The sequence below is a fragment of the Zerene cesonia genome, chromosome Z, assembly GCF_012273895.1.
Source record: "Zerene cesonia ecotype Mississippi chromosome Z, Zerene_cesonia_1.1, whole genome shotgun sequence".
Lineage (NCBI taxonomy): Eukaryota > Metazoa > Arthropoda > Insecta > Lepidoptera > Pieridae > Zerene > Zerene cesonia.
This window is the reverse complement of record NC_052122.1, coordinates 7,112,008-7,139,685: the sequence shown is the minus strand read 5'-3', so window position 1 is coordinate 7,139,685 and position 27,678 is coordinate 7,112,008. Positions and strand designations below refer to the sequence as shown.

Genomic DNA, 27,678 nt, shown 5'->3' with positions numbered 1-27,678 from the left:
ATGGAAATCTTACAAATGGAATCTAGAGTATTCCACACGAGTGCCGATGATTTGTTTATTTGGAAGCAGGAAAAAATAATTTTTCACTTTTTATGACGGTTTCTTATTGGATGAGGCTTGTATCATTTTCCTTAACCTTCCCAGTCCATTCTTTTATACCTATCGCCAATACTTACCCCTCAAAAGCGGCCATTTCCCGAGGCACTATCTTTTTAAATCATCATGGGTGGTGGAGATCGCTTACCATCAAGCAAAACACCAGCGTGGTTGCCAGCTTTAGTATAAAAAAATTGCTCTACAGACTGCAGGTGACTGGAAATGATTAATGCTCCAAAGTAAGATGTATAATTTTATAGATTACATACCACAGAATGGTGATTCCGCGGTCCAGTCCCCTCGTGAGGAGCATTCCCTCTGGCGTGACCCGAAAAGTTCATAGCCATCATCGCATTCGTATGTAGCTATAGTTCCGGGTACTATTTCCCCATCGTTGGACAGAGATACCCTCGCGTTTGGTGGTACAGCCGGGTGGCCGCAACGTCTCTCGCCTGCAGAACAAATACAGTGTAAGATACATATTTATGAATACATAATTCCGCTTTTAATATAATAAAAACTATGATTCGTTTATACCATATATTCTGGATCGTGGGTAAATTGTTAATTTTCAATATTTCAGTTCAAACGCTCAATTGAAGAGGCATTCCGTTCTATTGAACAGTCTGTAATATGCGAGCTATTATAAAGAATACCTAATACGTAGTTCTTTTTCTCCTTCATGTATGTCTATAATGCCCCGTTTACACTATTTTAGTCCAGCGATCAATAAAATGCAATGCATAAATAAAATGCATTTCAGTCATGTAATTGGATTAGTGGTCTACTTTTGAAAGCAGTGCAATAATCTCATGCAACTGGTATTAAATGTAGATAATACAGATCCAATCCAGCACTGGACAAGATACTCGCTGCGTCAATGGACTAAAATAATATAAACTGAGCATAATTATTTCATAAATAACGATTGTGGCACATACAACATATTATCAGTAACATATTTTTTGGTTTGAATTTACAAAAAATCACAAAAAATATTTTTTTTTGTCGTATTTCTGGAAATTGCAATATGCCTTTAAGATATTTTCCTTCTCAGTTTCGAGCAGTGATGTGTATAGTGTGTAAATAAATTAAATAACTATTTACAACAAAAAACCTATATCACCTTCAAATTGTCAGAACTTGATCAATTTTAAATATGACCTCACGACGGGAACCAACTTACAAATAGATAAAGATTCATTAGAATCAGTTCACTCAGTTAAAGGCCAAACCAAGAAAACAAATAAAAAACTAAAAAAATATCAATTGATTATCTTATATTTTTTTGAAGTCTGTTGAAAAATGTACTTATAAGGAATAAAGGACGCTGGTGTGGTCGAATTCCTTCTAGATTGATTAATTTTATTTTTTAATTTACAAATTGATGATAGGGCTTTATTAAAGTTTAAATATACTATTGTACGATGTGTTCACTTTACACGTGCAATGGCTACGTGTGATGGAATCGTTCGCATAAACAATAAACAATCACTATTTAACCAGAGCATAGTACAGGAGTAAATACAAATTTAATCGAACTTTTTTATTTGCACAACACGTTGGATAAACCAGATTCCACGTATTTTAATAAACATTTAAAGCGATTCGAAAAGGTATCATATTTTTTACAATTAAATATTTTCATTTCTACTTTAAACTATGAAACATGAAACCTGGGAGGTAATATTTATTTTCTGCGAAACGCAGCAAACATTTCATTTGATTATTTCTTTAGAAGTAGTAAGTGGATTTTATTTATTTCTATTTCCGTTTCGACATTCAGAGACTTATTAACAGGACTGTGTACCATTTAAAATTGGCGTTCATAAGCAATTTGTAAATCGAAAAAAAAAAATACTAAAATGTGAGTAAGTGTTAGGTAACACTTTGATTTTCATTTTATTTCCTCATCGTATGCGGTCTCAATTTTAATGAACACTAAACAGAGACAATAGTTATGTATCCATGTGTCTTGCGGAACAATTGCGTAATTATTGCATATATAATCTGTAACAACGACGTGAACTGCCTATGCTAGTGCAATGTTGCCAAATACTTGATGATGTATGCAAAAACATTTATATAAAGTGTCATGTGCCTACATGTAAAATTACAGAACTGTATTCATACCCTATCCTTAAAATGATTTATTTTTCCTCAGTGTTTCTAGAAATTATGCTTTTATGAAATGTGCAATAGATATATCCATTTATTGTTGGACAAAGAAATAGCACAATAGAAGTCCATTCGGAGCTTTTAAGTAACGAATAACGCTAGATGATAAACGAAGCTATGACTGCGCCTCTTACGATATATTGTATTATCATTGCAGTATTGTATCATGTACTTTTATACGATAGTTATAATTATAGCGCAAAGATTGTTGTTGTTGTTCACCTGTCGCTACGAAATGAGCTTTGGACACTCGCCGTAAAAGCAAATGGACGTGCGTCAAACCTTCCCTTGATCTTGTTTACAATGCTTTAAAAGGCTTATTCAACCACGTAGTGTTTCGCAGAATTGAGCTGTATATCACGAAATTGTCTCTATTGTTTTTAGTTGTTGACATATTCTTTAAGCGATAGCATATGTAGTATATTATAAAAATATGGTAGATAGCAATATGAATAGAGGGCATTCTAGATTATTAAATATTTTATATTTTTGTATATTACATATTCCATATGTTTAGATTTTGTTAAAATTTGCTGAACTTTTATTTCTTCAATTCATTAAGAATACGCGTGGCAATGTACATTTTGAACGGAGCTCATAATATTGTAATACGGGTGCTTGGAAATTCCAAGTGACACATATTTGAAGAAATTAATGTATGACTTTGTGCTGGCAGTTCCATATTGATTTTTGTTAAAAGCATTTGCTTTAAATAATTGAAGAAATAAATAATATTTGTTCGCTGTGTCTCGTAGTTTGAACCAACCTTCTTCAAACAGGGTCAATCGGCTCACGTCTCTGTTTCGGATTCACAGAACTATCTGTTACGAATCTGAAATCAACCGCAATTCATACCAAAAGAACATAGAGACAGTCACCTGTAGGGTTAAAAGTGTACTATATCAATTTAAGAATATTATATTGTAAGAAGTGTCGTCGTTAATAAAAATCTATTGAGTAATACTTATGGTAGGAGAAGAATTACAGCTAAATATTCGAATTATGTAATTTATTTAATATTGTACGTAGTAAATTATACTGTTAATTGACATTAAAACATATTATTAATCACAGACAAATATAGTTTAACTCATTGAGGAATAATCCACTTTTATGCCAGTGAAATAATTTTTAATGTTATTTCGGTAAACATTGAAATTCCCTCACGAAAACAATCGTTCGAAGATAAACATTGAGGTGTGTTAAATAAAGGTGAACAATGTGTTACAGACACGTAACTGTTTTTGTGTAAGCAAATCTCAGTCCTCCCTCGACCAACAGTAGTGGATTAAGTAATCCACGGTGGTATGATTGCTATCATGCATTTTAATCTCTCACAGATTAGTGTGTACTGCAAAAGCTCGCAAAATAAAATGAAATACGTTGGGTGTTTCAACTCAGCCGCGTATCGTATATGCTGTTAATCAGTATCCTACAGCAATCTGTATCTGGCATTGACAATGGTACAACATTAATTAAATGAACGTATGTTTTAATAAAAAGTTTTTTGTCCAGGTTTCTTAAGCTTCGTATTTATTCGTGTATATTTAGGGGTGGCATGAGATACTTCCCCTAACAGCCAAGTGGGCGTGAAAGTATTTCGGGGCGTTTATCTTGTGAGGTATTGGATGAAATTTCAATGTACAGTTTTTACATCACCGTGCGAAGTGGATGTTGCATAATATTTTGTACATACATAATTCGTGGACGTGAAAAATGCGTTAAAATAAGATTTAGATAATAACTGAAAAAAATAAATAGTGTCAAAATTTAATAGCGTTTTTAAATAAATGTTGTTTCGTAATAGAATGTAACAAATACTTAACGATTACTAAAAATTCTAAAAAAATATTTTAACATACACGCTTATTTTTGATAATATAAAATATACATAGAAATAAATTAGGAGTTCAATTGCACCAATACCAAGTGAATGTTACGATCAAGGTGATTACAATCAACAAACATTACTATTTGGGTAAATTTTATACGCCGCTTTCATAATATCCTTAAGGCAAAACGTGCTCGGCTTAATATTCGATGAGAACCAGTTTTAGTTCAATTACTTTAAATTATATAATACACGCATTTCGATTAACATTTTTAAATTTATTAGTGAAGTTTGCTTATTCCTTATATCAGCGTAGAAAATCTAAATCTTTATACGCCATCGGATGAGGTACCTACCTACCATTATAAGAAAACACAAAAGAGTATTTTTTTATTGTATAGGTTTAAGTACACACAATAAAACAAATGACTTCACACTTTTCGAAAGATACAACATTATACCGAAAAGCTGATAAAATGTTATTATTATTACGGAATAAGTTATGATCATCGCTTTTACCTAGAATTTGTCCATATCGCTCGATGAAGTTACTTATAAACACATAAACGAAGTTTAAATGAAAAGCTTAACTGTTTGCTGTACATTTTTACAGTGCTGTGGAAAGTTAATATGAAGGAGGGTAAGTACGGAGTATCTCCCTGATCGGTACAATCAAGATAGTAATTCTAAACAGAAAGTGGGTTGTCCATGATTCCAAGTGGGCATTAGGTTACGAGAGTGTGGTATTCAGCGCAGTTGACGAGGTCGAGCGATTCCTCGTGCGTTCGAGATGCCGACAGCTAGCGGTCAGCGATTGTTCTAAAGACAAAAACCCATAGTACGTGAGCGCCCTACATACGTATGCATCACTGTGGTTGATACGTGCGTGTAATTGTGTGAGGGAAATATGGCTTATATCAATTTAGGACACCTAATTACCTAGCTACCTTCATGAGAAACATGTTCTTAAGTTAATATTAGAACAATTAATTCTCAAGATAATGCATCGCAAATTATAAACACACCCAATATTTCCAATGTTATGTTAGTAATCTATTTTAGTTCGTTAAAGTGTTCCGATAGTAACATTAAAAGCGGTCACGGGTAACAGATCAAAATTACAAAACAAAACGATTGTTGTACACAACTTTAGCGTATTTATAAAATCTTAGTAATAGATCACGTATTGAGGTCACTTATTGTGAAATGGAATAGAACGTCTGTTAGCAGGCGATCAAAAGTAACTGAATTCTCGTCGTAAAGAGCGATTCTTAACCTTTACAAATTACGATATTATGCGCTTAGACTCTTAAGTTCAAACATTTTCAACGAATGAGTAATAAAAATCAATATAATTTTTGAAACATTATTCAATTTCTAATTTAAAAAACGTTGGACCTAAATTTTTTGGATTTAGTCATTTTTCATATTAAATTTTTCACATTATTTGCTCCTAACCTAGTCATCACTTATCCTAAATCTATCTAACTATATCTATGTATATACTACAGTAGCGATCTGCCACGTCTTTGTCCGTAGTACCTAAATAGCCTTAAGCACTAAGCGATCACATACCTACCTATTTCCCACACCATAATGTTTGAAATCGTTCTAATGATTCCTGATATAGCATTAATAACTAAATTGTTAATGGCAAATAAGTGCTACTACTAAATAATTCTATAATTTCATTTTATAGTGTGTGGCGACAAAATCATGTCCATGAAATAACATTAGTTCGGTTAACTTTATTGTATCAACATAATGTAGTGAGTTTATTTATTGGAGTTTATAAAAATAACGCTTGGATCACCGTCGCATCAAAGTATTTCTATATTGAGAAGACAATGATGTTATAACTTGCGATACAAATAAGAGCTCATAAAACTTGTTTATACTTTATTGAAATAATTCTCATTAACGTTGTTCCTTATCTTAACTATGTAGGTATATCTAGATTTTAAGCTTTGATAAGATCGTCAAATGTATTACCATCATTATATTTCATTTAGCGTATAACAATGAAAATGCGATCTGAGTATGTTATTTGTGTCTAATCGGTACGAGAATTAATTGTGGGAATATAATCACAATGAACGAACTTACGCAATTGTCGGCCAGCCTTGATACCTCGAACTAAACTTAGAGAATTAAAGTTTTTGTAGCATTATTATACAAAGCTAGTTTCAACCCGCTGATTAGTAAATATATTGGGGCTGTGTTAGGCTACTCTGGTATGATTGAATTATAACATCCACTTATCAGAAGTAGAGTATTTATATACTAAATATTAATATATCGCTTAAACAGTTTTTAAAATCGGCCCAGTAGTTCCTTTGCTTTGTACAAAACAAACAAGAAAACCTACTCTTCTAACCTTTATATTATTAGAAAAGATTATTTTTTTAACAAGGAATTATTTAAATATTACTGGGATATTTGCGAAAAACAATTATACGCTTTAAGAGACTTTATATTGAATTTAATGATGTGTGAAATTGATTTCTATTACTACACAAAATTTTCAAGTAATATTGCTATATAATATTGGGTATATGCGTAAGTAATAAAATATGCGAAGCAGTTTAATATGCGATGGCACATTGATATGAATTTAAACTTTCTGAGAAGACTTACAGGACACGTCGCGAGCGAGCTATTAAAACTAAATTCAGGAAACTTTTTAAAGCGGATTTTTCTTTATTATTTACACACGTGTATGTTTTCATTGTTGAACTTATAACTAGAAGAATCTTCTATACGGTATTTACAAGATATTTTCTTGTTTATTGGGAACGTTTTTAATAAAATTTACACATGAAATGATATTAATGAAATGATAAATGTTGTTAGAAATTATGAATATATTGGCAAAAGTTGCTTTAGGAAGGAGGGTTCGCGAATTATTGTACCGAAATTATAAAACTTCCTGTTTGTTTTTAATATGGAACAATGATTGATTACACCAAAATGTATAGATTATGGGATAATGTAGGTTCATAAATACATAGTCAAACCTAAGGCAATTAGAGGAGATGAAAAAAATCATACATGATGATATGATGATGATTTTATCGCAACAGTAATACAATATAATGTAGCCACTTCTTATTAACATCTCAAATCATCTTAGAACAATCATAACAGTTTTTTGTGTGCGTGTGTTTCAGCTTTACATGCTATGAATAACACAGTAATCTATCGGGATGCTAAAACAATTATCATTGACGATGTAGTCCTGAACCCTGATGTCATAGCCATATAAAGGCAGTTAAATTTATCCCGCTTCATTATAAATAGTAAGAAACACGACCTAAATTTATTTGTTACTCTAAATATACCCAAGGACTTTATCTATACTGTAGATTCATTTATATGTATTCCGAATTCTTAATATGTACTTTTGTTTAACTGTTTAAACCTGTTGTGGTCTTATTTCTCAATCAGTTTAACTTGGTGTATTTATTAATGACCTTTAATGAGTAGTTTATAGCTTACTAAATAATGTTTGCATGTTTTACAGTTCAATCGTTTCATCATCATCAACAATCTCCAATTTAGTATGATAGAGATTTGGTTTCTATGCGATTTCTTCAGGCTAATAACTTGTGGAAGCAGCGGAGGCACAACTAAATTGCCTAAAAATGAACCCTATAAAATCACACTTCGTACACAGGGCTTTTTCGTTAAGTCAGCCATTTAGCCGGTGGGCAGTGAGAAAGCACAATAATCAATTACTTATTTACAATCTCTTACTGTCGAAGGTTAGAACTCATTTTAGGTCACTGCGCCACTCTAGTAATAGTAGTTGTTTAATATTGTGTTAATGAGTTCATTATAATAAAAATAGTTAGCTACGTTAATAGACTGAATTTCTCATTATCTATTAATACTGTTATGTAACATATTTAATATAGCAACTATTAATAATGTTTCGTGGAAGTTGTAAATTGCTTTAAATGCTACCTTGTTAAATGTACAAAATTTAATATCATGAAAATTCAGCTCCCAAATTGCAATTAAAATTCGAAGAACATATTATATGACATTAGTGTTTACTGTCCTCACAAAGTGAATGTATATCTGGCTGAAATATCAATACTTCAATATTTGTTGAAGCCGTTCTGACGTGACATTTTGATGTTTTCAGCGTAAGCAGATTATATGCGCTCGGTGGTTGGCCTACCCTCGCCAACCACCATCTCGAATACCTGGAATTGAAACGAATTTACACTGCGAAATCCAACCTTTCACACATATTCGTGAAAAGAAATACGGAGAATTATAATAAAAATAAAACTTTTCGGTTTTAAAAATTTTGTTATAACCGAACGGTAAAAGCTTCCGACTGTAAGGATTCTAGCGCAAAGTACCAGTCTACGCTCGTTGTTAACATTCTAATACTTCAGCGAGCTAATACGGATCGAGGTTTTAGCGTGTTAATTAAGATATTCCAATGTACGATTAATTTTAAAACAAAATGGAACGAAATGAATGGTTTGATTAGAAATGTTTTTTGATACTTTTATGTTTGTCTTTTTTATTTTGTAAATCACTAATCAGATTATTGAGAAAACGTTCGTACGAAAAATAGATACAAGAACAGATTCTATCGATTAGGCCATCGTATGGATATGACAAAAAAGCTCAAACAATATTTAAAACTTTTGGACTAGTTGCATAGCATTTGCATATGAAGATTACCGTTACAGTCCGTTACAAATTACATTAAGGCGTCTATTATATATGGCAAATATTAACACTAATTCACCTCATTTCTGACCATCACCGATACCGTTTTGGAAAGGCCATCTGGCCATCCACTTAAATTTAAATATGCCCTTGATGCACTTAAATTGAGAAGTCGTAGACGCGACTAAATCACAAATCATATTATTTTCCATATTATATCTATATATATATTGTACTCTTTTTTATGTCTTAGCGCGCAATTGAGTTGATGGTGCGCCTGGTGGTAAGCAATCACATCGTGAACATTCGCAGTGGTAGTGGCGTAAGATATCCGGAAGGGATTATGACTGGAAAGAAGGAATGCACTGGGAAGGGTGAGGAAAAGGAAACAGGCAGCCGGCTCCCAAAACGCAGTAGCATTCTTCTATTTCACGCCGGTCTTCTGTGGGGTTGTAGCATTTCACCCGTGAGAGCTGACCCAATTCGTGCCGAAGCGTACTCGATTCTCATAATTGAATAAAAAATAAACGAAGTATTTGCAACATTTAAATTACTATACATAGGGCGCAAAAAAAGAGCGATTCAAACCGCATGTACCTACAGATAATAATTTAATTTAATATATGACTTATATCATATTTTCTTTCAGTAGCAAGTGACATCTCATAACATTTGCGCAAGCTGTAGGTATAACAACATAACTCGGAGCGAAAAATATCCAATATTTCAATTCCAATATTCCTTCAAAAGATCGTGAATGTGATAAATTTTGTAAACGTGTATCGGTCACTCTTCACATGATCTGGAACGTTTAAGAGATAACCTCCAGATGTTGACAAAGTAACCATGGCGACGCTACTTTGATTTATTGCTCACTTGTAGCATGTGGATGAAAGATTTAGTTGATTTTTTATTACAGGAAGGATTCGGGGCTACAAAAAGTCTGTGTGGTCAATTTTACAACTTTAGTGAAAGGTTGGTAAAGACAAAATGAATGACATTTAAACTAATTTATACAATGCGTTACGTTTCAATTGAATATTCGTTTCATATCAACGATCAATGAGAACCAATGTAAAATTAATCGTATTATGATCCGATTCGGAGAATTTGAACAGTACTGCAATTATGGGGTTAATTGTATTTAAGCCAATGCTATATCAAACAGGAATTTATCAGTAATAGCTTGTGTATGATTGAATATACCCAATAATAATATTATGCGGTTTGATGATATTGATGAAAATTATAATCAGTATAGTAGTAAATATGTCATAATACACCTATATCGAAACAAAAGATGCTAATTGATCTATTACCTAATAACATTTAAAAGTTTTTGAGAAATTTACTAATTTCTACATCGTTTCTTAAAAAAATTTCAAGTGGTACTTCGAGAATCGTCTAGAATAAACCTTATAGCTTATAGCGTAAATGGGTCTCCGGATCTCAATACTACACTAAAGCTACAGTCAATATTTTGCAGAAAATTGCACCTTCAAGGTCAGTTTCACGATGCTTAGTACTTCGTTGACATCTAGAAATTTCCAAGAATTATTTACTAATTCTATATAAGCAACAGTCAGCTTTAAAAGGTTTTTTTTTTCCCGTGAAAAGGACATAAGAATTATGTCTCCATCGTGTGTTCGATCACAATTGCGATGTTCTGCCTCTGAAGTAAAAATCATGTTAGCAGCCTAGACATATCATTTACATAAAAGATGTTTCACTCAACACCGCAGTACCACAGAAAGCTTAATTAATTTACTGATTTAGTTATGACTATCAGAAGAATGTAATTAGGATATAAGCTCGATATTCCTGCAGTCTAGATGCAGTGACAGCTGACATAAACGCAATTAACAATTTACCTCACAACTTGCGTATTTACTGGCACAAAAGGCAACGTTGTTTGCCCCCGAGCGAATTTCTAAGCGTTTTTATGAAAATTTTCCACAGCGTTATACCAATCATGCTATCTATTACATCTATTTGGTCCATCTTTTAAATTAAATTCTGTAGTAAATGTGAAGAGTATGCACAATTTTCTAATAAAATGTAGAATTTGTATGCAACGATTCTATAATTAATAACTATTTAAGTTATTATGAGTGAATGTTGAATGAAAAAAATGTTTAAATAGAAAACGGTACGTAGTCAAGAAGATTGATTGAAACTAATACCTATTTATTGCTTGAATAAAGTCGAGATTTGAAATGAGGTGAAAATAATGAATACCACCCTCAATTTCTACAGATATAGTAAACTTTAAAGGATCGCATATTATTAAATGATATTTAACTTTTAATACTCGATATGCAGCCTTTGTAGTCAACGTCAACCCGAAAATAAATTTAACCGTCAATTAATCGCTTTAAATTTCCTGTCCATAATATTTAAAACATTTGTTAGTATTTTCAGAAATGTCGGCAAATTTAATAAACACAAACTGCTATCGCAAATATTTAGCTTTGAAATTTTTTTAGCAAACCCAAGCGGTGTTATGGAATTTTATGGACGAATACTTCATTCCAACGCAATAAAAATATATTGCAATAACTTTTTATTGGCATGTAAACTCTATTATATGCATATGCGGTTACTAGATAATCGTATTGAATAGAACACTATAGAACTCTATTAACATTGGAAGTTAATTACAGGAACTGCTAGGAGTTGTTTGATGTCAGCCTGACTTTGTTTGGCGTGAAGTTGATATTTGCAGTTTGAGCTCTTAATCGGAACTTACTCATTACAGACTCGGTCTTCTGGTATCTAGATTGAGATTGAGACACAATACGATTGATCAGTATACATTTTTTAACTGAAATGGTGATAGAGACAGGTCTTTTTCCTTTCTCTTCGTAGTCCTCTCCATTCTGCCCCACATCAATCCCTTACTTTGTCTTTTATCTTAAAAGTAGGTGATCTACTTATGATGAGAGAGATGAGATTGGCATTAGGTAAATGTTCATGGGCTGTGATAGCGCTCACCATCAGGCGCCCCACCATCTAATTTGTCGACTTGATGTGTTGTGCGGAAAAGATATGGAAACATTGATAGGGTTTATAAAAATAAAATTTGTTTATTACATTTTTCAATACGTTATACGATTAAATATTGTGTACAAGGGTAACTGTGAAGGTGACCTTACCAATATGATTCGTGCCGAAGCACGGCCAACCACCGCAATCGTTGTTTGTTTATGGGATACACGAGTTGAAATTATATTGATGTAAATAATTACAAATTATTAAACCAGTTGTCCACGATGTCATAATTCTATCTTTCGTATTTAAATATCCTTCTATTTCTGCTATATTTACTCAGATATCAAAAGACTCAGGTAGCAAGTTATATTTTGAGCGTCGCGAGATGCAAACTGAAAGATAATGTTGTCAAAAGGATAGTTCCGATTTTATATTATGAAAATAGTTTACATTAACAAAATCCATTAAGCTTGCCTTTAAATTGCTTTCCATTTAGTGACCTTTTCACGTTGGGTTACGAAATTAACATTCACGTTAATGTCCTCCTATTATTGGATCAAATAATGTTAACACTAGTTATTTGCTAAATAAAATCAAATTGATTAAAGTATACTATTACAGACATCATTTCGTTTTTATAATATGAGTATAATAACTGAGTATATTGTCTGGAGTAATCTTGTGGGATAGTCTCGGTCACGCCCAAAAATATTATAATTATAACAGTAAATTCCTTCGAGGTCTCAATGCAATGATGACAAACGGCGATCTAATTTAATTAGCATCTGATTTATAGTTTTACTTTCCAATAACCGGTCTGTGCCCACGTTCATTTACTGATAGGCATTCAATATCGAAGATTGAAATCGACGCTCCACTATATTCTTCCAAGAATTATTTGTAAATTCAAATGTAGCAGCGGAAGATGTTTCAAACATTATTTTGTATTAAATTTTAAAAAGTAGGTGTCAAATTTTCGTGATCTTCTCAAGTATGGGGAACTTGCTAATATGTATAAATGTGGGCGTCATCGAACGTTGCCCTCTCACAATGTTCAACAAAACATCGTCATTAATCCTTGACTTTTGTCTAAGATATGTTGAGTATTTTTGCCTTATGATTTGTTAATCTGCATATTATAAGGCAAATCAAGGTTATCAATCTTGTGAGGAGTTTCGGATGTGATTGTAAGTAAAGCGTCAAAGTTTAAGAATTATCGCCATTCTCTAGGAGCATCGAATGTCCATTTTAAATAACCCCTGTACCAAAAATCAAGTCCAGAAAGCACCACCCAAATCTGTAAGTACGCCTTGGAATTTATAATACATGTGCAATGTTCTATCCAGCCCTTAGAAATTGGTGCCACAATATTTATTAGATGCAAAATCATGTTTTGTTATTCGTATTAATTATATTCATGTTATGTGCCACACAGATTATTACGTTTCACTAAATAATTATGGAATAACAATTTCGTTGAATAAATTCAAGGTTTTGCCTGTGTGTTTATTTTAAATTCATGATATTATATGTGACAGTAGATTATAAATTAATTTAAAAGACCGGAATTGAATTAACAATTAAACATTGGATCGCACAGATGAGTCTGAGAAATATTGTGTAATAAAGAAATGCTTTACAGGAACGTCAATATAACTCAGGGAATACCTTGTGTCCAAGTGATTTCTAGGAACATCGGGTCTTATTTTACGTGTTTATAGAACGTGGATGCGAGAGTGAGAGTGGGCACGTTGACCCAGTGCCCTTAACCGCGCCAGTCTTAATTCACCTAACCTTTACCTATTTTCTATATGTGGCTTTTTTTTATTTGCAGATGTTATTATCGTGTTTTTACAGTTTTTATTGAAGGATGCTTTATTGATGAAGGATGAAAAAAGGCTTATGAATTTAAGAAAAAATTTAATTGATTTTTATAATTAGATTTTAATATCTGGCTCATTGCATTTATATATTTTTTAAATAACGTCTAATGTAAATTCGATTATTAGGTCAATTGTGTTTAATATTTAGTGTAGAATTTCCATTTAAAACTTCTGAGCAGAAAATTATTGAAATACGAAATACGATACTCCAAACTATTTTGTCGTCTGAACGTATTGCGATAGACATCGTTGAAGCGTAATAACTTTATAAATGCTGTCCTCTCAGATGTCTACGTAGGGTTTCCACGTAAGAACCAATCATCTAACAACCTTGATTCCGAAACTTTCCGCTATCGCATCTAAATTATCTGCAAAATATTATTAATTTTTTGATTCAAATAAATAAGCCTTCTATTTTAAATTGCATCGAAGTTATAGGGAATCAAAATCGTCCGAATTGCTTCGAGAAAAGGATTCCGGGCCACTTTTTTCGACTTATCACGACCGCAGATAATAGAAGAACATTGGATATTTTACTCTGTCATTTGGTCTACAGCGAGTACAAACAAATTAGGGTATATGTGTAGTTAACTATTTATCTGCATTATAATGGCAATAGTCCTATTCTTGTAGAGTATACGAAGGTTTTACAAAAAAAAGGTTTTATGGTTTACACAATAAATAAAATTGTATACCTATGTGTAAATTGCGTAACGCATCAATAACGAATACACATACCTACGACGGTGAGATCCACGTCAATGCTGTCAGTATTCTGAAAGAGTTTACTGACGGTACTGTCGTTCAACTATGTTTAGTTTTAAGTTTTAATCTTTGTTAGTCGTAGATAATGAATAACAATACTTACTAACTAAATAGAAATTAAGTAAATTATAGATTATGAAAAGCCTTACCGTAGAGCGTTTATACCAATTATATAATTTAAGTTTCAAACATGTGTACTTAATACGTAAACTGAAGCAAACTTACTTATGGACGCTGGTAAATGACAGATTTCCTGAAGCATACACTACTTATCGATAACAGCGCACTTTCGTGTCTGTTTGTTTAGAGTAATATTTAACAAGAACTCCACCTGTGGATTGTTGAAAAACGATATCCAGTAAACGCCATGGAGGAAATAGTTCTTGGAACTAAACTAGCAAATGTGACAAATTCTAAGAGCAGTGTTACTTCGCCTTACCGGGGTTTGGGATAGTGTAACGTCAGTGTTAACGGCGTAAAAAAACTTCGACAAATATTTGGAAAAAGCTGAACTCCCACTGCTAAAAGAGTTATTTTTTTTAATAATAAGCTACAAGGATGGGAATTTATTGCTAATATTATTATAATATACTAGCAATCTGTATTTTTAGACGTTTTTCATTTATCCTTTTAAGTTTATAAATTGGAATGTTTAACGACCTAACGTACCTTTACATCTCATATATGTGGTGTACAAAAAAGCACTTATTCATTTATTTAGTTAGGTTGCCATAGCTAAAGCCACTAACAAATGTTGATTTAACTCAAAATCAAAGTTATGCAAATTTCCCGATAATACAATATTTGATTGCCTTTGTACGTTTGTACTCATCAAACTGAGTACTCATATTAAGTTAACAGGGAGCGTGCTTTGACAAGTTATCATACAATTTCGAGCTTCGATATTCGTTAATAGTAATAGCTGAGGTAATAGTGACGATTCATTGAATTGATACCGCTTCATCCAAAGACTGAATGTGTTCGCTACACTGATATAATTTGCTTCAGCCGATGCACTAAGCTACGACTTGCTTTGCTGTATTTGATATGATATGTATAGAACTACATGTATATTAATTTAGTTGTATAATATATTGACATAATATTATTGACTTTGGGAATTAAGCTTTGCTTTAATGCGAGAATGGTTTGTTTAGTAATAAAACGTTATTTTATATATATGTAATTGTTTTAACTATCACGTATTAATCATTATTTTGTTTTTATTAACTCAAAGAAGATCTAGGTATTTGGTAGGTACAATGGAATTGTCAAGTTCAAGATGAAGGACGAGTTTCACTAACGTTGAACCTCACTTCCTTGCTATAAGGTTCATTTTTACTTACCCATTCGCATCCACTTAGATATAATCTAATGTGTAGGTCGCATTATACTGTTTGATGCTACATAATTAATCATTAAAACATTCCCGCTGGTTACACAGTAATGTGTAGATATAAGCTTTAATTTAAAATATGCTTTCTGTATTATTTTGTTAGTTTTATTTTTTATAAAACCATCAGTTCTTTAGAATCAGGTGGATATAGTTAATTGATCTGTTTTTAAACAAACTGTACATGTAAATTTTGTAACCAAGCATACATAATATAACACAGCAAATATGATAAAATGTCAAGAAGGCTTAATATAAGAAGTAATTATTGACTAACTGTATTAATAAATTGCAACAAATATCGCATTACTTGGAACTTCACAAGATTCTAAGAAATTCTGAAAGCTCTTTATATCTTGTTTTTCATTGTAATTAAGATGTTGTTATTTACTGCAGTAAATTTCAAAAGAATTCAGTAATTAATTCTTCAAGATCAGAAGATTAATCTAGATAATTAGAAACTTCCAAGGAACATTTATTTTACAATGTTTACAAAATCACAGATAACATTTTGTTTACAACAACGGTAACGCAATGCTATTGAAAGTACAATAATAAGTAGTCAAATATAGGCTAAAATTAAGACCTAATTAAAATTAATGCACTATAGTTTCGTGTTTATCTAGTAGCGCTTTAGTAAGACGACGAGTAATCCGAAATACATTTGTACCTCCGTGAATTAATCTGTTAGCCTAAATGGGCAGTAACCAATCACGTGGCAAGCCAAAAGCGATGTGCTGAACCACGCCGTACTGAACGCAATCGCAATGTACTAGCTTTGGAAACAACATTATAAGATTAAGGGATGTCCGAAGTAGGAATCTGTATAATAGATGCTATATGCGTTATACGGAGCAAGTGCAAACCCAAAGCATACGGCTAAAAGGCTTCGCTTTGTTTGCGTTTACAAAGGGACGGAAAAATTGCATATCCTAAATAAAAGCTTGGATCGTGACTGCGATCCTAGTACGCACAATAAAACACAAACATTCTTTTAATACTTCAACGAAAGCTCTTGTTATTGTGAAGGATAGGAGGAACGAGAACAATGGAATATTAGAAATAATAAATATAATATATTTCAACTGCTATAATAAATGTTATACTATTTTCTATAGAGCTGTTGTAGTCCTAATGTATGTCGACTAGAGTCAAAAGTTTTGATGTGGAGGCTTTATTCGATAATGCCTATTAGATAGGCAACTATAATTATTCATGCATAAGTGTATTCTAAAAATATATTGCTTTATACTTGTCAACAAGATTGTTCACAAAGTTAAGATCATTTATGAATAGCTTAGAACAATATTATGAGCTACAGAACATATCCACTTAAAGTTAGACAGGAATTCTTTCTGAAGCCTTTTTATTACTTTTATACGATACTACCTATATCGTAAAGTCACAACTCACTAGTCTATTGAATCGAGTATATCGAAAAGCTAGCATTTAGAGGCGTCAATATGTCGAGATCTTTGCCGTTTTATATTAAATTAGTTTATATTCATGTACTTAATAAGTTACAGGATATAAAACCTGACAAACATGAATATGGGATATTGTTGCCTTGAATTTTTTGTTCAGCTGATAGTTTTTGAGCTAGTTTCACATGCTTGCGTTTTATACGTTATTATTAAAATGTATTAAAAATATGTTATTGTTACTCAATTACAGTGTTTTATAAAGCATAACGTAATAAAAACTATTGTCAGTTTCAACACGACCATTGCATTGTGTAAGCGTCACTGCGAATGATCGTGAGCTAAATGAACATAATTGGTAACGGAATATTACGGACTAATCTGATAATAGGTTGCTTGTTAAAATTATTTATATTATCTAATCTTTTTACATTAAAAAGAAAACAAGTATCTTCTAACTGAGAGAATAGAAATGTATAGGTACTATATACATACTGTACATACACACATATTTTTTATTTGGTTTTTTGAGTTATGTATGAAAAATTAAATGAAAGTAATGGCATTGGAATTACTTGTTAACTCTTTATCGTCTAATAAGCGATATGCTTAGTTCCTGTTTATGTAAAAAAGGTAGAAATTGTATCTCTTCCTTATTGGAGCGAAAGGCCGCTTTTACTGACAATAAACAGAATGAATATTGAGTAATAATTATTCATAAACCTTTATTTCCTAATAATAATTTCGTATAGATCATGATGGGCAGAATTTTTTTCAACGTGCCCTATTGTCTTCCTGTACTCAGCTGCAAACCCAATTCACAGCGGTGCAAAAGCTTATTTGTTGGGGTCGCACTTGTCCAACATATGTTGCGGAAAGCGGCAACTAGTCGGCCTTCGCTCACTCGCCACGGTCGACAGGACGGGGCGTAATTTTTATAAGCCATGCACTTAAATATGTTTCGTATCATATCTCGTATTTGATTTAAAAGTGTAATATTATATACCATTATATAGTATCCATACCGGTTGGATCGACGTACTGATAAAGTATCTTATGTATAAGGTTACATTTAACAAAAGTACTAATAAAATTTGATGATATACCTAATCTCAGCATCTCAGTTCTTTTTAATAGACAGGACATGAGATACAGACAGAGACTAAAGACTATCACTAGGTTTGAAGTCACGAAAAGACTTTTAAATCTATTGATCGCTAAGGTGGCGTTAAGATAATGTAAACTCATTAATTTGTTTAATGCTGATGTATAATATAAAAAGAACTATTCCATGTAGGTGTCTCGTCGCGAGTGGTATTCAGCAAATACAATTCTATATTAAATTTTTCAAGTCTATTAGATTCAATGTAAGAAAGTAGAATTTCAAGAAATAAAAGGTCTTTCTCGGCCTTATCTTGCGTCAATCTTAGTAAATTTACTCGGAACTCTACTGAGAGCTAAGAACGCCAACAACGCCCTTATAAAATATAATTTGTATCGTCGATGTGTATTTTCTTACTATGCGCTTATTATCTTTTCAAGTGCCATTTCTCATATAATGTTGAACATTTCAATTCCGCGAATGTGCTGCAAATTATTATCAAGCTTCGTTCTTACGTCTTATTCTGATAGTTATTAATTATATAATATGTGATATCAGGTAATTTCAATAAATCTAGGAAATAACACGAACATGATTTTGTATGTTATTTTCATTTGTGAGAGATTTAGGCTCAGGCTCTTGTTAACACTAACAAACCACAAAATAAACAAATATCAAGATTTTACAATAAACTTGTCTATTGGCGTGTAGATAGCATAAATATATCACCGTTTAGGACCTATAATTTCAAGGAGAACACCAATGTACGAGACATCATCATCATCATCATCAACCCATATTTGTTCCATAAAGATTCAGTAAGCAACCACGCCAGAGCAAGACGACAACAAGCCATTGCGAGTTGGCAGATGTCATATTGTCGAACTTTCAATTGCACGTGGTTTCCCCAAGATTCCTTTACCATATTGAGCAGTGGTGAAGTGAATAAGGTGCAGATTAATTGAAAATAATCAATATATCTCATCTTGTACAATCGCCTGGTTTAGAACCCCAGACTCCACTGAATTACTGCTCTAAAAGTAATTAAGCTAATGCGTTTAATTTGAAATTCTAGTATTTCTTTATGTGAACTACTTTTACGTAAAATTTGATTTTAAAGGTTACCAATTATTTGACCTATACTTTGTCAAAAGGAGTGACAAAATTCTAGGAACAATTAACGAAAAATAAATTAAACCATGCGGGTAATACAGACAGTACGCTGTCAATACGAAAAATAATATTTCAACAGAATAAACATTTTTCAGATCACAGAACTTACTAATTAATAAAGCATATCGTAGAAAGGCAAATCAAAATAATAATGCATGATTGCATTTCTCGCATTAATTTAATTATCCCTTTCAATAAATACTTCCAAGTTTCCAACGTTCCAGTTTCATTTGCGTATATCTTTCATATGTCTATTTGTATCTGAATGTATATATGTATATAACATTATCCATAGTATTTGAATCGGTTTTCGAAAAATATATATAATAAATTGAATGTGAAATGTGATTTTATTCGTTTACCGCCCAAAAACTATCTCAGATTCAATCGTTTCTCTAGGAAATTACTATATTATAAACAGTCTGTCTGTACACACGAACATGATGGACCTTGCACATGCTCCAGTAGACTGTCGCATGCTTAGAGAGCGGGAGTCCGTGGCAGCCAGCTTTTAACGATGTTGGCAGCATCGGATTAAACTATCCACCGCAATAATCGAATGCAGCCACACCAAGAGAGGTGCCAACAAAAATGTCGATGCCGGGGCGAAACCTGGGTTGATGTCTCTACAAGTGGCTCACCTTCCACTAAGGAATAATGTCCCCTGTAAATCACGCGTGCAGTCCTCAACAACCTTCTCTAACGAAGATGTGTTCATGATGTGGACAGTCATTATAAAAGCAGAAAACAATGTATTTTTAAAAAAAACAATGTATTTTTTTTATTTTGATTAATAAATACTGTTTACTGTAATAAAGACGAACTTAGAATTTAAGTACTCATTAGTGAGATTGTTACTCATGGTTTTATCTCGTCAATGCAGCGTCGGTACATCTCGTAGACAGTAACAAAATATATCATAATATGCATAATATTATATTGGAATGATACTAATTTTATTCTGAATTTAATTTGTTATTATAATGGCAAAAAGTTAACGTTGAATTTGAATATTATTAAGCAACACGCGATAACAATTACTTAAAATGTAATACATGGCCATCATACCGTAACTGTTTAGTATTCTCGCCATAACGGTGCGGCTCTATTTTGCGATGTTAACACCTGTACGCTCCAATAGAGGCAAAGAGAAAATGCTAACCTTGATTGTAAGAGCCACGAAAAGCCGGACATCGAGGTCATTCACAACTCTTGTACACGCTGTAACCTAGTTTTTAATTGTTGTCGTTTTTATTAAACCGCTACAAGTGTTGATTAAGATGGTTACGAGATGTAGTCCATTATATCATTTATAATAGACTTTAATGTGGGTTGAGCCACAAATATATTTATACAAAGTAGCTGACCGTGTGAATTTTACACGTCTATTATAAAAGGAAGTTAGATAACAGCAGGTTTAAGCATGCAAGCAAAAATTGGGCAATTGTTGAATACAATACGAAAATATGATGAAAAATATTTTCGTGTTATATTTTAATTGTTTATTAGATTTAAATTATTGAATAACACGAATCACAGAACTAATTATTCGACATTAGCTAATCGCATAATGTTTAGCTACAACCGTGCAATTAACGCAAAATGTTAGTTATTTATTAAACCTGTGGTTTACTACACCTTGGCGATGTATTACGGATAAATTGAATATCCTATATTGACGAATTTCATTTTGTTTGTACTTTGTAGTGCATACACTGGCCTGGGAGACTTAATGTGGTTGTGATACATCCGGAGTTTACTTCCCATTTGCACCTGTTCACGCCTTCAGACAAATTTATTGTACATATCCCAGAGTTGACGCAAAATCCATTTGTTATACACGCACTGACCTTCTACACGGACAGATAAACACGAATGAAGAATTTGACAAAAGTTTAAGTTTATCTGTAATATAAATAGTAATGAAAGTTATCGCCGCAGCAACAACCTTTGGTTTGATCTATGCGATTGTTAATAAAAGGAAATGTCAGACAGAGTTCAAGCTCTATTGAATTTGGCGCAGCTTTAGGTACTAACAGTAGTTTCGTAGAGAGAACAATTAGGCTATATTTAGATTGATATTATATTACAATTATTAGATATTAATTACTTTCAGCTGTCATGTTGTGTAATTGTCATTTACCTAATGGACAAATATGGCGGGTAATTGATATAGCGGAAGTTTTAATGTATTATAATATCTAAAGTTCTTAAATTACACTTAGATTCGCTAATGAGATTATTGATGTTTTAAATACTAATATTGCATTAACTTAGTTTTTCTTAGTTTTATATGTGGAGAATCCCGTGAAGTTATTGGGGCCAACTGGAATAAACTCATGAGGTACAAACAACCTCAGCTAGCTGAGATGATAATCGAGTTATGTCCTAATAAGGATATAATATACTTCCTTCAATATTCCTGTAAATAAAGCGTGACTGTTCTAAAAATCATACAGATTTTTGCGGCTAATGTTGGTGGAGTACTGTAGTAATAAGAGCAAAATATTGATAAGTATGAACTAGAATTTTTAAATCATCATATAATGTTAATAGCTCGTATTATTGTGTGCTTATTATTATTAATTTCATGACGTAAAATAACTCACAATCTTAAGGCCGTTACCTGACATTTAGTTATTTAAATCTCTGTATATATTGGTATTTTAATCAAACTGTTCCAGCTTATATTACAGAGAATAAACAGACGGTAGATTGAATATTATTGAAATATAATACTTGTTCTGAATCGTTTCTTATTCATTACTTAATAAAGTGTTTTACCACTTCTTTACAAACATACTTGATTGGTTACGATCTATTTGGAAACTTCACATGACGTGTGTATAAATTAATTAAAAAAATGTAAGGACAATTATAACGCGCCGAATTAAAACTATGAAAGTATACGTTTAAGTGATGACGAATTAGCATTTAACGCATTATGTAACTAACATAATGTGAGTAGCCAACGAATACACGAGTACTTAACAAATGGACATATTTGTGGGTTTTGTCGTTTGTATGTCAAATTGCAGCGTTGGTCTTGGAAAACTGGTTCAGGTGGGTAATGACGTCACGATGTGGGTTGGCACACTCTGACCGCTACCGGACCACGACGCATTACTGTCAGTGCATTAGCAAAGCTATAAATACCTATCAATAGAGCTTTCATGGTGTTTGTTTTTTAAACTTTTATGCAACAATAACCCGTATTACAATAAACCTTCTCTCCCTTTTAGTCTACGATCGTTTGGTATCGGATTGCGGTTTTTTTTAACCCATTTAAATGGATCAAAGAGCTCCAATAACGGCTATTTAGGCCTAGAAAGGGATTCATAAATGGATGTACGAAACTACCAATACCCACTTTTCCACCGCTGCAAACCAGAGGCATATGACCGATCTCACCTTAAAAATTAAGATAACATGTTCACTAGTAAAGGGTATTAGCATTGTTAATTGTAACCACAATTATTACTTGAAATGTAATTTACTAAATAAATACAGTTATCCGTAGTGAAACTCGTACTGCGTATATTCAGTTGAGCTGCGGATTTATTTCATGTGTTCATGTTTCACGTAACTATATATTAATTTAGGGAAAGAACTAAGAAGTATTAACAGCTAATTGCAATTACGAATAGCCCCTATTTTGCTATACATACATAATATCTAGAAGTTTTAACATACGTTTGAATAAAATGTAAATACGACTTGCTTTATTTTAAAGGGATTATGTTACAAATTTTATAATTATTGTATGAATGGTTATGTTAATACTTTTATTTTCGCTTCGTTTCAGAATGTAACAATTTAGTGTAAAGGAAATATAAGTACAGGAAAACAATTTTTTATAATACTATTACCGTAGATATCATGGTAATAAGCGGTCATCGCATTTACTTTCTCCTGCCCCTTGAAATGACGGCAACATAAATGTGACTCATTACAAGACACATCCGTGACTATATTTGAAAACAGGTTTTATGAACATAACATTTTTTTATTCAGCCTTTTTGTGATGTTTCTACAAAGTCTTGAAGTAATTAAGAAAATAATAAGGCAATCATGTGTCGTGTTAAAAAATTAGAAGCGAAAGCTCCGCGTTGATAAAACTGGTTAATCGATCTAGAATGTCGAGTCTAGATAATGAGATATTTTGGTAAATTGTGACCTAGGATCAATATGCGTTAAGATATAATGTGAGAAGCAGTTGTGATATCTGTTGTAATAAAACTTTCTAACATTACTAATCGTTAACGATTGCACGCTATACGCGAGTATTTACGATAAATAAATTATTTTAACTTAGTAATTGACTCCGAATGTATAAAATAACAGTTCTCAAAGACTGTATTGAGTTTTATGAATACCAAATTTGGCTACGGTGATTATTTTCTCGTATTCCAACGGTGGTTAATTGGACACATAACTACATATTCAATTGAGGTTTCTAAAAATTGCTTGATACTATGAAGTAATTTGCGAATATCGTGTACGGCGTGCTGACATAGAAGCCGATGCAACATGACTATGGACAATTATTCATGCTAGACTGCCGAAACACGGCTACAGGATTCAAATATAACGGAGCAATTTGCAACTATAATTTACGAATAGAGAAATTTCGAGCTAACTACCAGATAATACGGAGATTGTGTATCGCTTTAGATTTCACAAAATTAAGCTCAATTATGTTAATGTCGTTTATCGAGGATAACGTTCTTCTCTTAATGGCTATTCTATTAATCGGCTCAGCAGTAATCTGTTCAGCGTGCCCATTCCAAGACGATGTCGTTCAGTAGCACACACGAACCGGTTCGAGCTGAGCGCGGATGGCAAACTACTAAGATATGAATAGATATATCGATGAGTGAAAGCGACGCCGCCGGCACAAACAATACGCATACTTCATATTGATACCGATAAATCTGTAATGAAAGTGAATTTACTAACGTATGCATTTGTCGATATCATTATTGAGGTAACGAGTGGACGGTGGTAGAAACTCCGTTGACACGTTGCTTTGACATAAAAAAGCAGTGTCAATGCGTCGGACTTGTTGTGTGGATTTTAAAGGGAATATATTTTTCATATTATTTTGAAGCGAGCTTCAAAAGAAATGGTTTTTACTGGATATTTCGCATAAATAAAATAGAATGTAAACTCATCGGCTAAACTTACTTTCTTTAACAAATCTTCACATGGTGTACACACCTGTATTCTACAGAATATAATATATAAAATATATAATAATTATGCAATAAAAATAAATCATTCCTTATATTTATTAGATATGTATTGCTCTCGCATCATCTAGTTATAAAGACTGCAGCGGAGCTAGGAAATACAGTTTGTAATTATTTAGTACGTATATTTATATCTAATTAAGAGAATTTGTCCGAAACACAATACCTATACATATATATAGCTTTCATAGTGTTTTCAGGGTTTCGAAGATAATTAATATAACCAAATACGCGAAATATTACTTTCTATATAAATCTCAGAAACACTTTTACATGGACCTGGCCTGCTAAATAATTGTGAATTACTTCACACCATAGGGGCGGGTGTTTAAATGAAATAAAACACCTTGAACCACCCATTAACAGAAATAGCTCCATTTATCGCCTTGAAATGTGTTTCATAAAATATGGATTGAAAGAACTCACGCTTGGAACTTTTAAGGCTTTTGGTATCGATCCCTATGCTTTTAACTTCGTTTGTGCCAGCAGCATCAAAGAGATTTTTGATCGCCTGGTGTTGAAACAATAGAGAGAGGTAGCATGGGCTTCCACTCGCTCCGAACATATTTTTTTAACATGAAAAATCTGTGTTTCGAACCTTTTTCAGCGTTATTGTTAACTAAATCTTTTATGAACGTGGACTTTATTTGACATTGTAGGTGTAAAGTTTATGCTCATGACAGACAAGACATATAAAATCAACGATTTCCAATTTACACCGGTGTTCGATTATACGCCTCTGAGGTCCTAAATCCAAAGCCATCTGTGGGTACATTATAAATAGCAAATTTAGTTACGAAAACAGGTATCGCAAAAGGTTATAGAGTGAAACAGGTTTTATTTATTTTACTCTTTCAATTTACTAAAATATTAAGTGGTCATGATATACCTACTATGCATTGCCTAGTGAACTTTAAATTAGATAAGGATTGATATGGGATTTATAGTAATATAACTAGTTAGTTAGTTTTTAGCGCATAACTTCCTTTGTTTGCCGTGAGAACTTGTAAAATATAAGTTATCTCTTCAACTGTAACGCTTTCACTGGAAATCTATCTACTACTACGACTATTTCAAAGGTTCTTTATTGCGGCTGATTTCTTTACGGATATTATCGTTCACATTTTATAATTTGCCTGAAGACAGTCTCGCAAAAGACGTTCGTTATGAAGTGACTATTGGCCTTACAGATTGCGTGTTGCGTTTCGGATTTGTTCTCTATTTGTTGTCTTTATTATTCGCATTCATATCGCTAATGTTATGATTTACCACGCAACGGAATATTCGAGTTCATTTCAATCTTGCATTCACTCTTATAAAGTACCTATCTGTTTATTCGCATCGTCCGCTTGTACGCGATGCAGCGAATTTAAGATATTACATATTGTACATATTGTTTATATTGAAACATGTTATACATGATCACGATAATATGATATTACTTTTGAAGTTTTTCCGCTTGAACATCCGCATCATTATCCAGGATACAGCTTCTTTTATATAAAAATATTACATAATAATGCCGTACTTATAAAGCTCTACATGAATGATAAGGTAACTTTTCACATTAATTTTGAGTAGCGGAGTAATATTAAATAGTGGAGTAAAAATATAAAGCAGGTAATATAATATATTACCTGCTTTATATTTTTAATATAATGTTAAAAAAAAAATAAATTTCATTTCATTAAAAGGCACTAAATTAAAATTTCCATCAACGCACTTAAAAAGCATCTTTTTAATAAATATATTCAACGATCGATAGCTACTCAATATAACGATGATTTTATTTAAATCCAAGCTGATAAATATAATGTTTATTTAACAATCATTATAATAATCGTGTTTTTCTTATTTAAAAGTTATATAAAATGCTATGATAATGTAACATTTCAATTGAGTATTTGATTGTTAAAGTATATCGTATGCTAGGATATTTGTGAAGCTCGAGTGAATACGAGCTGGGTGTACGGTGTGCGGCGATCGTGGTTTTCGCACAATAGAGGAAGGAGTTGGACCATCATTGTTCAACTCACCTTGGGCTTGAGTCGGCACGAAGGCAGCGCTCCAAATAACAAGGCATAAACACAGATACATATTCAAATAATTGTCACCTTCGAACATAATAAAATACTTTTTAATAACTGTCACTATAGCATCGTACAAACTACAAACACAGGCACGTACACACACATCCAAATGTCCTGCGAAGTTTTTAGAGTTTCGTGCGAAAGTAAAAGTTTCCCATTAGTCGTTTCGAAGTGAAGGCTGCGCGCGAATTCTGGCTCCTTCGGCGACGTCGTGTCAGGCATGCGCGCGCGGCGGACTGCCATGCGCGCCGCGCCTGGCTCGCCCCCACCAAGCGGACACCTTTCACCGTTATAATTCGTAACCCGAAAGACTGTTGAGCAAGGCTATATGACGATTGACATTCAACAAAAAAGGCACGCTTACCATACGGAAATAGCCTGTTTACACGACCATTGCTATTATAATATCTAATGACAGAATGGTCGTGCATCGCTTTCAAACTAAAGAAAATAAAAAACTAATTGCAACCTTTAATAGACATGCATCTAAAAATCTAGTCTAGAAATAGAGTATTAATATCGCTGAATTGCAATAAAATCTATCCATTCAATGGCTTCGACCGAGTCAAGCCATGGCCAAGAGCTATGAAAGGAAAAATTCAGTAACTTGTTAAAATAGCGATGTAAAATAAATAAAATGTTATCTTTATACTCAATATGTATCTTCTGTTCAAGAGATCAGCGAGCTGTAATGAAAAGGTTTCAGCGTCGCTTAATATCATTCGAATTTTACATTCAACTATTCCGGATAGAAACAACTTTTTCAACCGACTTCAAAAAAGGAGGATGTCTGTATTTTTTTTTGTTTTAT

The 27,678-nt window shown here is 32.6% G+C and overlaps 1 protein-coding gene across 1 annotated transcript in view; it reads right to left on the bottom strand.

The window, feature by feature from the left end:
• Window positions 1-27,104, bottom strand: part of LOC119835456 (sushi, von Willebrand factor type A, EGF and pentraxin domain-containing protein 1) — a 43,459-nt gene extending 16,355 nt beyond the window's left edge. Inside the window, exons 1-2 of the mRNA XM_038360280.1 lie at window positions 26,814-27,104; window positions 366-548 (exon numbers count right to left, since the gene is read on the bottom strand). Of these exons, the coding sequence (XP_038216208.1) occupies window positions 366-548; window positions 26,814-26,901 (271 nt within the window). The 5' untranslated portion in view covers window positions 26,902-27,104. The remainder of the gene's footprint in view (window positions 1-365; window positions 549-26,813) is intronic.
• Window positions 27,105-27,678: the final 574 nt, after the last annotated feature.